Raw genomic sequence first — 12,122 nt, 5'->3', positions numbered from 1 at the left:
GGTAACCTACAGACTCAGCTCTGCTGCTCATCCCACAAATGCATCTTCTACGTAATTGAGGCGCCATTTAATGAGAAATAAAAAGACTTTCACAACTGTATAAGATTTATTGCCAGAACTGATTTTTTTGACAAGTTTAGTTGGAGTAATTGTCACTTTATTTATTAATTTGAGAGCATTTTTTCTCTCTTTTTTAAACTATTAATTTGGCTGGATAGGTAAAGTCTGAGTTACCCAAAGGTCATAAAGTATTCTGGTTGAATTAAAGTTACTGGGTCGGATTACATTTTAGAAATTAACTGTTCACAAAAAAAAATGGTGGATTGTTAAAAAATTCAACTCATCAACTGTTTATGGATACTTCCAGTTTCTGTGGTTCAATAAATTTGGGTAGGATCGGGATAACTAGAAACCAAAAAATCAGAATGAGGAACACTTTGGGGCTGTAAGAGGTAAAGGATTTTGTTGATTCTGGCGCCCCGTGTGGACAAACTTTCATCGCTCTTGTAATCCTTATCTGGTCATTTTTTCAGGGCATAATCCAGTGTTTCACTTTTACTGTGACCCGTGACAAAAGTAAGCTATGGAATGAATTTCCTTTCTTAAACCAAGAGCATTTTTAACTGATTAGAGGGCAGTATTTTAATGAATTCATGCTCAGATTTTGTGATATTGTCTCTCAAAACTCTGCTCTCTTGCTCAAATTTGCTCTGTGCGTGCTCAAATTGTGTCTTTGCGCTCGGTTGGCAGATTTCCTGCGCTCACACTCGGGTTTTTCCTCTTGCGCTGAGGGAATTTCTGCTCACAGATCTGCTCTCGAATTTTTTTGTGGATCAACCAATAGAAGGCCGACAAGTATTGACCAATCAGATTACCCCTGTTTGTTAACGGGTGCATTCGCTGTTCTTCACGGAGCATCGCATACGGGCGGGCGCTCTTTCAACCTGGTTTATCACCCCCTGACCTCCGGGGCTGTAATAAATGTGATGTCTTTAATTATTTTGTCCACTGTTGAAATCAAATATCATTCAATAAATACATGAGCGCCTGTGTTTTTTCGCTCTTTGCGGTGTGCTGGTGCAATATCACAGCTATATCACGAAATCTGAGCATGATGAATCAATAAATTACTGCTCTCAAATCAATTAAAAATTCTCTTGATTTAAGAAAGGAAATCCATTCCATAGTAAACCTATAAAAGTCTGATTCTGGACGGCATTGGTGTATTCTGGACCATTTTCATCATGATGAAACTTTTTGACCACAGGGCCCTGATGATACTTTAAAATGCAGTTTAATGCAGAACACAACATGCTGCTGGGTCTGCCACAGTCGGACTCTGAACAGCAGTGGGGGCTAAAAGCTTCATGTTTCTCTCAGGGTGACGCTCGGAGAAAGGTCACAGCTCATTAAAATCTAAAGTTATTATCTGAAGGGCTAATTAAAGACACACAGAGGGACTCGATAGAATTAATACATCACAAGATGAAATATATTGTGTGAAGAGATGAGCTATAGGAGTGCTGATCACGGTGTGTCTCTGTGCTCCGGCTGAAATCATTAAGATTCATTCTCTGGGGATATTATCCGCCTCAAATGTCAGGAGCATTTAGCCGCTAATGTTGACGAGTCCCGCTCCAGACCAAAGTCCTGGACAGACGGACCCAATGACCGACACACTTCTGGACATGAGTTAACAGGAAATATTGATAAAACACAGCAGATTGAGTAAATGTCCTTGTATCTTGTGGCTAACTGGGTCCAAACCGATAATATCAGACACATATATCTCCTATTTTATCACCCACTCCTGAAATATGTCTGTTTACAGGGGAAATATGAGCTTCTTAATACTTCAGTGTGCACAGATTAAACTAATGAATTGTGTATCAACAACTGCCTGCTCCAGTGCTGAGGGTATACTGCTGTTTATTCTTCATCTGCTGAGTGTTTGCAGCTTATTTGTTTTCATTTAGCAAAGCACTTCAAGCTCCCTGTGCAGCAAATAAATAGTTTATACTCTCAGATTGGATTAGATTCCATCATTGCTTTTTAATTAATTATTTAGACTTTGTTATTGTGTGTTTTCCTCTTTCCTACTGTACATCCTGCACTTTTCTTCTGACTATAGCAACATTTTTCAGCTGTTTCCAGTCAGGTCACCTTTTCTGCTCACTGAGGAGCTCTGATAGAGTAAGATCCTCCCCATAGGGATGAAATTATCTCAGTTTTATTATTATTTTCAGGGACAGAGAGGAGCCAAATAGAAGCTCCAAGCTAGAAGCAGTCTTAGGTTTTGCAGATGAGGATCTGAAGGCATGACTTTGCCTCTCCAAGGGAGGAGAGAAATGTCAACACGGATTAGATCCCAACAGACTGACATGTTTACACGTTTTATCCTGAGTTATTTTGTCATCGCCAATAATAGAGAAAACCTCCAGGGTACCACAAGACTCTCTCTCTGAGTGTGTGTGTGTATGTGTGTGATATGTAAACTCCACATATGCCTGCGTGTGTGTGTGTTTGAGTGGCATCGAACGCCTGCAAAGCTTTTAGTGTTTCTGTCTAGGAATGACGTCCCCTGTTCTGCTCACAGGTCGGAGATGAGATCGTGGAGATTAATGGCGAGCCAGCACGAGGTATCTCTCACACACGGGCCATTGACCTGATCCAGGCCGGAGGAAACAAAGTGGTTCTGCTGCTGAGACCTGGAGCTGGTCTGGCCCAAGATGGCAGTACGTGTTATAGTTCATTTATTCTGCGACTGTTTTAGCATAAAGTGAAAAAAGACTTTCAGTTTGAGACTTTATGCCTTTAGGCTTAGAAAAGTTCGATAATGTCCTGGAGAAAAACTTTTAGTTTTAGTGAGATGAATAGATACAACTAAGTGGATAAAGCAGCAAGAGGATTAGTTTCAATAAAAGGATTACTCCAGATAAAAAGTCTGTGAGGAAACACAAGTGGGAGGCAGTAAACAGATAGATACACAACTATGAATCTAAAATAAAGATAAAAAGTTAACTACTTCATACTAATAAGATTTCAGATTAGAGATTTCTGGAAGTCCCCCAAAGATGATCGTTTTCATTATGTTTGCACTAGACAACAGGATGTTTGGGAGCCATCTCTTTCCATGGAAACATATTATTTCTTTTTTAGCTACCTTCGAAGTAGAGGTGTAAAATAAAATATCAATACAGCAATATATTGTTATAATTTGACCTCATATACTATATAGATTTTCTATTTTTCCTCTTAATATCAATATTTTTGTAAAAATAAAAAGTTATATTTTAGCTGAACTGGAAGTAAAATAAGTCTTCCCACTTTCACTAGGGTAGATGGCGCTAAAGAGCTACTACCCTGTATGTTGCCAACAGACTGTGTAATACATATCATCTCGAAGTCTACTTAAAATATTAAATTTCTGAACTTGATGATGTGAGTTTTTGTTGTACTGAGCAAGTCAGTATACCATAGACATCAATGTTTTCTTTGGTCCTTTTAATTTAGAGTAAAATTTTCATTTACAAAAGCATCATCATTATTCTTTCATAAGTAACAGTGTAAAATATCGCAATACATCAAAATACTGTGATACATCTTAATACTATCACATTATGACCTAAGTATCCTGATGTATATCATATCGAGATGTTCTTGCCAACACTCACCCCTGCTTCGAAGTTGTGCCGTATCTTCTGGACTACAAGTCGTATCAGTCAAAAAGTGTATCATGAAGAGGAAAAAAACATATATTTATCACACTTAAGTCATGACATTTATTTAGAATGATTTGGTATGTTTACAGTATTTCCAGAGAGAACTAGAAAAGCCCTCAGAGAGCACAGACCTCCACACAAGCATACTGTAATTGTCACCAACACTTTAGTCCTACTTTAATGTTATATTCCCTTTCAGCAGACTGTCTGCTACAATTTGGTGTTAGTTGCATGTTTGTAGGATAATTTGTTTCCTGATAGTGTTGAAAATTTCGATGATCCAGTACATATTTCATATTCCAGATCTTAGTATCTAGAATATTGCCAGGATCTGGATCATACTTTAACATCTGTCAGAAATTATGGTGACCTTATCTTGTTTATTGTGGAGTTATATACACATATGGTGAAAACGGCCCTATCTCACAATGATAAAGAATCCTTTAAAAAAAAGTCCTGGATCCAGACGGTGATCCGGATCAACTCCAGAATTAAATCACTTCTTCCTTATCCCATTTTGAACATTTTTGTAAAATTTTATCAAGATCTGTTTGTTAGTTTTTGAGTTATGTTGCTCACAAACAAACAGACAAACCCAAAAACATGACGTCCTTGGCGGAGGTAACTAATTACATATACAGTAACTTTGATAAGTGTTTGTATATTAGGAGGTTTAAGTATTTTTCCTACAGCACTTCATAGCTGTGACCATACTTAAGTTTCAGTTTCTCTTCTCTATGTGCACTCCTCTTTGCTAATGTGCAACCTGCCCCCTCTTCCCCTGCTCTACTGTAAGTGTTGCCAGTTAGACCGGTGCAGTGTGAGCTTAAATTAGCTCCTTTGGATAAACATCCTCACTTTTAAAATGTTATGGGATTTCTGATGCTAGTTTGTAGCCCAAATCCCAAAAATCTGTCTACAACAAAGAGCAAAGAAGACGTGAGTGAACTTTTATTTTCTAAATAATGCAATTGGGCTCTCCATCAGTGTGCTGTGCCATCAGGGCTGTGGAGATATTCCCTCATCAATATTCCTTATGCATTGACTTAACAACCTTTTTTCATAAAAGTATCCAATAACACAGCACCTCATTTATTTGATATATATGTAAAACTCGCATCTGACTGTAAGCCAGCCAAACTATAAAAAAGGGTGACTTATAGTCCAGAAAATACGGTAATGGTATAAGCTGTTATAGCATGCAACACTGCGGTAGCTAGCAAGTAAAACATTAATCATTGGGGGGAAAAACACAGATCACTTATTTTTGAAAGTGATGTTGAAATCCGAGGTTCTCAAAAAATAGATCAAACCAAATGAATACAAAGCACCCCCAACAAGAAAAACTGACTTTATCTAACATATGTTGCTGCTACGACATATCAACACAACATGGGGCATAAAATGATTAAATTACACTGTGAACACAAGATGAGGGGACTTCATAGATTTCTCTGAGACTCTTGGGAGAAAAAAATGCTGTGAAATCCTTGTAAAGCCAAAACTTGTCATTTTTGAAAAACTGCAATTTATAGTTTTATGATCCCACAGACTTTTATACTCTTTGTACAGAGCAGAGCTGGCAGTTTCCTGCCTTCGTGCGTAACTAAAACTTCATTTGAGGACAGATATGGGACTACTTTCGGTCTTTCATCTGTTTGTTAGTCAAAGCTAATCTGTGAAGATAAAATACCAAGTGATTTTTTTCATTGAGGCTTGTTAAACATGATTCATGCTCAGGTTTCATCTATGAAGCCTTTGATGTATTTCTGCAGTGAAACTCTAGTTAGCAACAAGCCTGGATTTATCTCCTGAATGTGTTTGCTGGTTTACGAGGCGGGAACCGTAGTCAAACACATGTTTTATCCACAGCACCACAGCTAATGTTTTGCTAATGATAATGAGTCCATTTGCTTGTAAATTGATGAAGCCTGTTTTGGAATTCCGCCCATGTTGATCTGAATTCACTGTCTTTATTGGGTGTTTTATTTATTCATTAAACCTCTAACCATCTGCTTCCTTTTGACTCTTCTTCTCTTGCCCCTGATGCAGGTAGTACATCTTCCTCTACTGTGTGCTACTACACTGAGCACCAACACTAACATCTTCACTGCTTTTTAGTGGCCTCTTCTCTTTTACCTTGGTAATTCTTTGCTTTCTAACATATCTAACCTCTGTTAACCTCTCAGTATCAGTATTTTCTTTCCTTTTCTCTCTAGATTTAAAGCCCCTGGAAACTCAGATCAAGATTGCCCTTATAGTGGTGTATTAAAGGGTTTGCTTTCTTTCATAGTAAGCATCTAAAAGCATAAGAAACTAGTTCAAACTGAAGTATCTATCTCAAGAGTCTCACATCGACCATTACAGGAAAAGGTCACATGGAAGGACGCACTCTAAGCTTCATGCTCTGACCAAGTATTAACAGCTGAAAGTGGCAACGACAGTATTCTGTTTTTATCTTAAAGAGTGTAGAGCAGGCTGTGGACAGTCTACTTATAGTGACAATTCTTGTGCATCAGCTGCAGAAGTTTAACATTGTTGCGAGCTAGCCCCACAGAATACTATGCTACCATAATAGTGCAAGTATAGCTTTGGAAACAAAAAGAAAAAATGAATCTCTGCTTGTTTGGATATATATGCTGACTGCTGGTCATGATATGGGTAGTAAAGTGTTTTGTAACTCACTCTTCAAATGATCAATAATGTCATGAAATTTAGAATTTGTCCAAAAGCAAAGCAATAGCATTGAAGTTAATTCAGTTTCTACTAAAGTTGGGTTTGAATTAGGCGTGGTTTTGGGAGTGGGGTCGGGGGGTTTATTGCAAGTTTGACGCAATGTATGTCAGGACCATAGACTGTAAAAAAAAAATTGACATTACCTTGCTCAGCTCGAAGTGAGGTCACCTCAAAAACTGCTCCCTCTGGTGGTTGGCTGCAGTATCGGTCAAAAAATCCAGCTCACCAGTCATTCCAGATGGGCTGTGGTCAAACTTTAACAAATTAATACACCTTGTAGAAATGTTTCTCACGTCCGATTGTTGTGGTGATTTGAAGATATTATTTGGCTGCCTTGTATTAAAGTCCTCTTTTTTCTGAAAAGTTTATTTTTCATTAGTTATAAGAGGTTAAAAAGGAGGTTTTACGTCATGTTTAACGATGATTGACAGCTGCCGTTCTCAAGTTTCAGGGATTGTAAGAATATGTCAGGAGGTAGAGTCAAGAAGAGATTAGACCCTCAAAAGAAGAATAGTTATTATTTTTGTCACTCGGCTTCACTCAGATTCTCCCAGAATCCCTCACAGCTTCTACTGCACAGACTCCGGCTGCACAACTGCTGCCAATGGCTGAGCCTGTGACGGGGGAATTTTGGCTTCAAAACTGTACAATGGAAAATGGCAGAGCCACGCTGTCCACTCTATATACAGCGGACAAGATGGCAGAAGAACAAGATCTCCTAGTGGTTGAAGTGCAGAAATACAGGCATTTGTATGACACTTCACACAGAGATCACCATGATAACCTAGTGGTAAATAATTCACAGCGTGAAATTGCGACCTCTCTCGGTTGAGAAAAGGAATCGCTTAAAAGAACCTGGATGAATCCCTGGGACAGATATGTCATGTTGTAAACAAATGCCAACTTCCTCAACTCTTGTTTAGTACTCTGGGGTGTTAAAGCCTTCAGAGTTTTGGCCTCTCCCGAGATAGCTGTTGTTGTGTCCATTGTTTTGCGCAATTTATGGCGACGTGGCCACAGTTTAGTGTCATAGTTACGGTATGGGGTTTAATAGAACAATCAGTTTTTATTTATGTAGCTCCAAATCATAGCAAAAGTGAAAGAAAAGAGCGACTGGATGGGATGAATTCTTAGGAAGTAACCTCTGGCAGAAGTAGACTCGTTTTTGGACCACCATCTGCTGCGACTGGACGGGCTGGAAATGAGGGGTAGCGAGAGATTCAGAGAAAAAACAGAGCATCAGATGTGATAATAGATAACAGTTATTTCAGCAACAACAAGTGCAGAAGTGATTATCGAAGTATGAAAGATGATAGTAATTGCAGCAGTTTGATTCAAACAGGTCTTGTATTAGCAGGAACAGCTGTAATAATGATAATAAAAGTGAGGCTGGTGATTAAATCTGGAGTGAGTGGATTCAAGCTGGTCCACAGCAGCAGATTGCAGGTGTTTGTGAACGGCTGACCATGATGAGAATATTAAAATGACCACTTCAAGGACAGGTCCTCTTTCAGGCGTCTCTACACCAATAACTGTTCCCATGCCGCCACAGTATTTAAACACAAGCTTCTTTCTGCTCTGATTGTTACAGGGCAATATTCGCCATGATTAATCAGCAACTCTCAAATTTAATATGATCTATCTTTCCAGAGGCTTTAAGTAGTTTGAGTGGAGCATTGAATAGTCATGTGTCTGTTTGGTGTCTGTATCTTAACTCTGTGTCTCTCCCACAGGTCAACATGATCAAAAACTCATTTCACCTGCAAGCTATTCCGGAGAGGTGTTTTTCTCTGACACATCATCCCCATCCTCTCCATATCCAACCGGGGCTTCCATGTTTGTTTCCCCTCCTTTCTCCAGCAATCTGAAACATTCCCGCAGCTGGAGCGCCATATCCCCACAAGGCCCTCTGCTCCGCGGCAGCAGGGGCTTGAGCTCGGTGGAGGAGATTGGCGAGTGGGCAGACAAGGAGGTGAAGAGGCCCGCTCATGCCTCCCTTGAGCATTTGAACTTCTACAGGCGGACCAGGCCCATCAGAGACTCCAGAGAGCTAAGCAGCCCAAAGAAAACAGGGGAGACATTTCCTAAAGCCAAAGAGCAACATCACAGTCCCAAAAAGACTGAGAGTCAGGCACAGGATGAAGCACTGAGCAAGAAAAGAGCGTCTCAGAAACAGGCCAACACACAATCCACGACCCAGAGGAAGACCGTGCAAGCTGGCCGGCAAGTGGCTTCAACTCTGCAGCGCACAGAGCAACAACAAGGACCTCAGAGGAGATTAAAAGACTCGTCCAGCCGAGAGAGCCTGGATCATGAAAGGAAGATCAACAAGGGAGGAACTCTCGAGATCAGACGACATACTCAAGGAACGGAGGTGGATGGGAGAGGGGATAGAACAAAGTCTGGCCGCGAGCAAGAAAGTTTTCAAAGAAGGGTGGCGGTAGACTCGAGGCACCCCAGGAATCTTCCTCACACAGCGAGCCCAAAAGGTACAGGTAGAGAAGGTAAAGACGCGAGGCAGAGAGATGCTAATGGAAAGAGCAGATCTACAGAGACGATCAATACGAGAGAGTCACTGTACTTTAAAGAAATGTTAAGCAGGAAGGGCTCTGTTTCTCCGAAAGGTACGGAGCATATAAATGCATCCTCCAAAGAAGCCAGTGTAAGGGAAGACTTTGTGGCCTCTATAAACAGTTTGCCAGGGACCCTGCAGAATCTGAAGGGACCTTTAAGCCCCGGCCCATGGAAAGTGCCCAGCTCAGCCAAAATCCTCTCTGAGGCGGAAGTCCTTCGTGACCCTTTGTGATAAAATATTGAATCACCCAGACTTGAGCTGTGCCATGGAATATTTAACAGCAACCCTCTGCGGATTGTTTTTCTGAGTTCATCCATAAAAAACAACAACAGAGAAGTGCAACCCCCTGTGCCACTTTTATTACCTTTGGACCAGATCTGTCTTTTTGACAAGGTCTTTTTTGGGAGTCCTGTGACATCACGTGTGGCATGTAGCAGCTCCCCTCTGCCTTGTCCGCTGCTTCAGCAATCTTTGATGTGGGGTTAAAGCATGTGCGGCATGCTCGGGGGCCTTGCCAGAAAAGATTTTTTTGAAATGTGAATATGTGCCAATCCTGGGAGCCTCCTGTGGAACTACGACTACCAACAGCGCTTCACCCATTACAATGCAATGACCCATATGCAAAGAAAGGCCTCTTGCCTGTAGTATACACCAATCGTGACTGTCACCCAGGGTTTAAGTTGCTCTCGGTCTCATTGTGGAATACTTTGACTCGTCTTTTTTCTTAAAAGTTTGCTCAACTGCATGCAGTCGAAACCTTCTGTTTGTTTTTCTGCACGTGTTCTGCACATCACTGAGGATGATCCTGTTTCTTGTTTCTATTTCTCACTCTCGACACCAGGCAGATTTCTTATACAACCCAGCAAGCGTTCACTCTACCAGGGACTCTAGACTGTTCTATGGTTATAGTCATGCCTCCCCCCCGTACAGACCGTATCATTTAAAAGACCAGAAACTTGTGGTTTGAGATCTTGTTTACCATGTGTATGATAACCAACCAGTGTGTAATTTATTGAGATACTAGATTATAATGTGTATATGTAGCTGTACCAAGCCATTCCACATTTTTATATAGACTTCAAAGATTTGTCCCATGTTATTTGAGCTCTCACCTTCCTTCCAATGTTATTCAGTGGTAGGACTTACCATGGATCTTGTAGTTCATGAACTGAATAGGTAATGTGCAAACTGCTGTACGAAATGTTTGCAATCGCTCAAAACGTGTCTCATTGTGAAATATAATATAATATGATATATATATTTGAATGTGTCATGTTTTGCAGATTCTAACTTTTAAATATCTACTGAATTCCATTGCACTGCATCTGCCCTTGTAGCAAAACAGAATGACCATGAGTCGTATTTAATTCGTGATGTTGACTTTCGACCATGCATTGCCATTTTTATTGTTCTTTCAGTTTTATGATTTATATTTTGAAAAGATATAAAGAGAGTTTTCAGCGTATGTTTTTGTCAATCCTGCTGTGTGATTTGTGTGCCAGAGAAGCGTGAAGGATAACGGAGCTTTGAGAGCGATGAGGTGGTGTTGACAGATACTAAGAATGCTGCTGATGAAAGATAGGTATACAGGGATCCAGTCCTCCTACATATATCAAGAGGATAATTAAGTTAATGGCTTTAAAGTTCACAAACACAAACATCGGGTCAGCGATAATGAGTCAAAGGTCTAGTTTCCACCAAATGCAGCTGGAACTTTTAGTCCCAGGGGCTACTTTTTAACGAACTACCATAAAACAAGCTTTTCTTGTACAGTTATGCTCATAAGTTTACATACCCTGACAGAATTTGTGATTGTTTTGGCCATTTTTTCCAGAGAATATTGTTGTTAACCGTGCTTAATTTTTTTTTAATCGTAATGACAACAGAAACTACCTAAATGACCCTAATCAAAAGTTTACATACCCCAGGAAACTGTGTGTTTCCCCCTTTAACATCAATGACAGTATGAAGTCTTTTGTGCTAGTTGTGGATGAGGCTTTTTATTTTCTCAGATTGTAAAGCTGCCCATTCTTCTTGGCAAAAAAAAAAGCCTCCAGTTCCTGAAAGTTCTTGGGCTGTCTTACATGAACTGCACGTTTGAGATCTCCTCAGAGCGGCCCATTGATATTGAGGTCAGGAGACTGAGATGGACACTCCAAAACCTTCTCTTTATTCTGCTGTAGCCAATGGCAGGTCGACCCGGCCTTGTGTTTTCGATCATTGTCATGTTTGAATGTCCAATTACGTCCCATGCGCAGCTTACAGATATAGCTCACACATCCCCCAAACATCATCTACCCACCTCCATGTTTCACAGTTGGAATGGTGTACCTTTCTTCATAGGCCTGGTGACTTCTCTCCAAATATATCGCTCATGATTGTGGCCAAAAAGTTCAATTTTGGTCTCAACACTCCAAATTACCTTGTCCCAGAAGTGTTGAGGCTTGTCTTGGAGCTGTTTGGCATATTGTAAGTGGGATGCTTTGTGGCATTTGCGTAGAAATGGCTTTCTTTTAGCGACCTTCTTATTGTGCATCTTGAACCAGCCACACCACTTTTTCTAGAGATTCCTGTATTCCAGCTGAAGTTATTTGTGAGTTTTTCTTTGCATTCCGACCAATTTTCCTGGCAGTTGTGGCAGAAATTTTTGATAGTCTACCTGACCATGGTCTGGTTTCAACAGAGCCCCTAATTTTCCACTTCTTAATTAGAGTTTGAACTCCGCTGATTGGCGTCTTCAATTCCTTGGGTATCTTTTCATATCCCATTCCTGTTTTATACAGTTTGACAAATTTTTCCTGCTGATCCTTTGACAATTCTTTGCTTTCCCTATTACTAAGTATCCAGAAAAGTCAGGGTAGCACTGGATGATACAAGCAACAGTCCGTCAGGAGCCCAGAATATCACTGACCTTTTACACACACATCCCAATTCCAAGCTAACGGAACACAGGTGAAGATGGTTACCTTTATTAGCCATCAAAACCTGTTTGTCTCAACTTGTGTGTATGTTATCAGGCCAAAATCTCCAGGGTATGTAAACTTTTGATCAGGGTCATTTGGGTAGTTTCTGTTGTCATTACGGTTTTA

The 12,122-nt window shown here is 40.3% G+C and overlaps 1 protein-coding gene across 2 annotated transcripts in view; it reads left to right on the top strand.

The window, feature by feature from the left end:
• The window catches only part of magi3b (membrane associated guanylate kinase, WW and PDZ domain containing 3b), a 343,311-nt gene extending 331,189 nt beyond the window's left edge, over positions 1–12,122 (top strand). The window contains exons 20-22 of one of the 2 annotated variants that reach the window (XM_074668360.1): positions 2,597–2,735; positions 5,775–5,865; positions 8,192–8,330. In XM_074668360.1, the coding sequence (XP_074524461.1) occupies positions 2,597–2,735; positions 5,775–5,824 (189 nt within the window). In that variant the 3' untranslated portion in view covers positions 5,825–5,865; positions 8,192–8,330. Of the gene's footprint in view, positions 1–2,596; positions 2,736–5,774; positions 5,866–8,191 lie in introns of both variants that reach the window. The other variant, XM_074668352.1, reaches the window with a different exon arrangement.

Source organism: Halichoeres trimaculatus, unplaced genomic scaffold, assembly GCF_033239565.1.
Source record: "Halichoeres trimaculatus isolate MK-OKI-2021-1 unplaced genomic scaffold, fHalTri1.1 fHalTri1_scaffold_1, whole genome shotgun sequence".
Classification (NCBI taxonomy): Eukaryota; Metazoa; Chordata; class Actinopteri; order Labriformes; family Labridae; genus Halichoeres; species Halichoeres trimaculatus.
The sequence above is the reverse complement of the archived record's forward strand: the minus strand, read 5'-3'. Positions and strand labels throughout refer to the sequence as shown.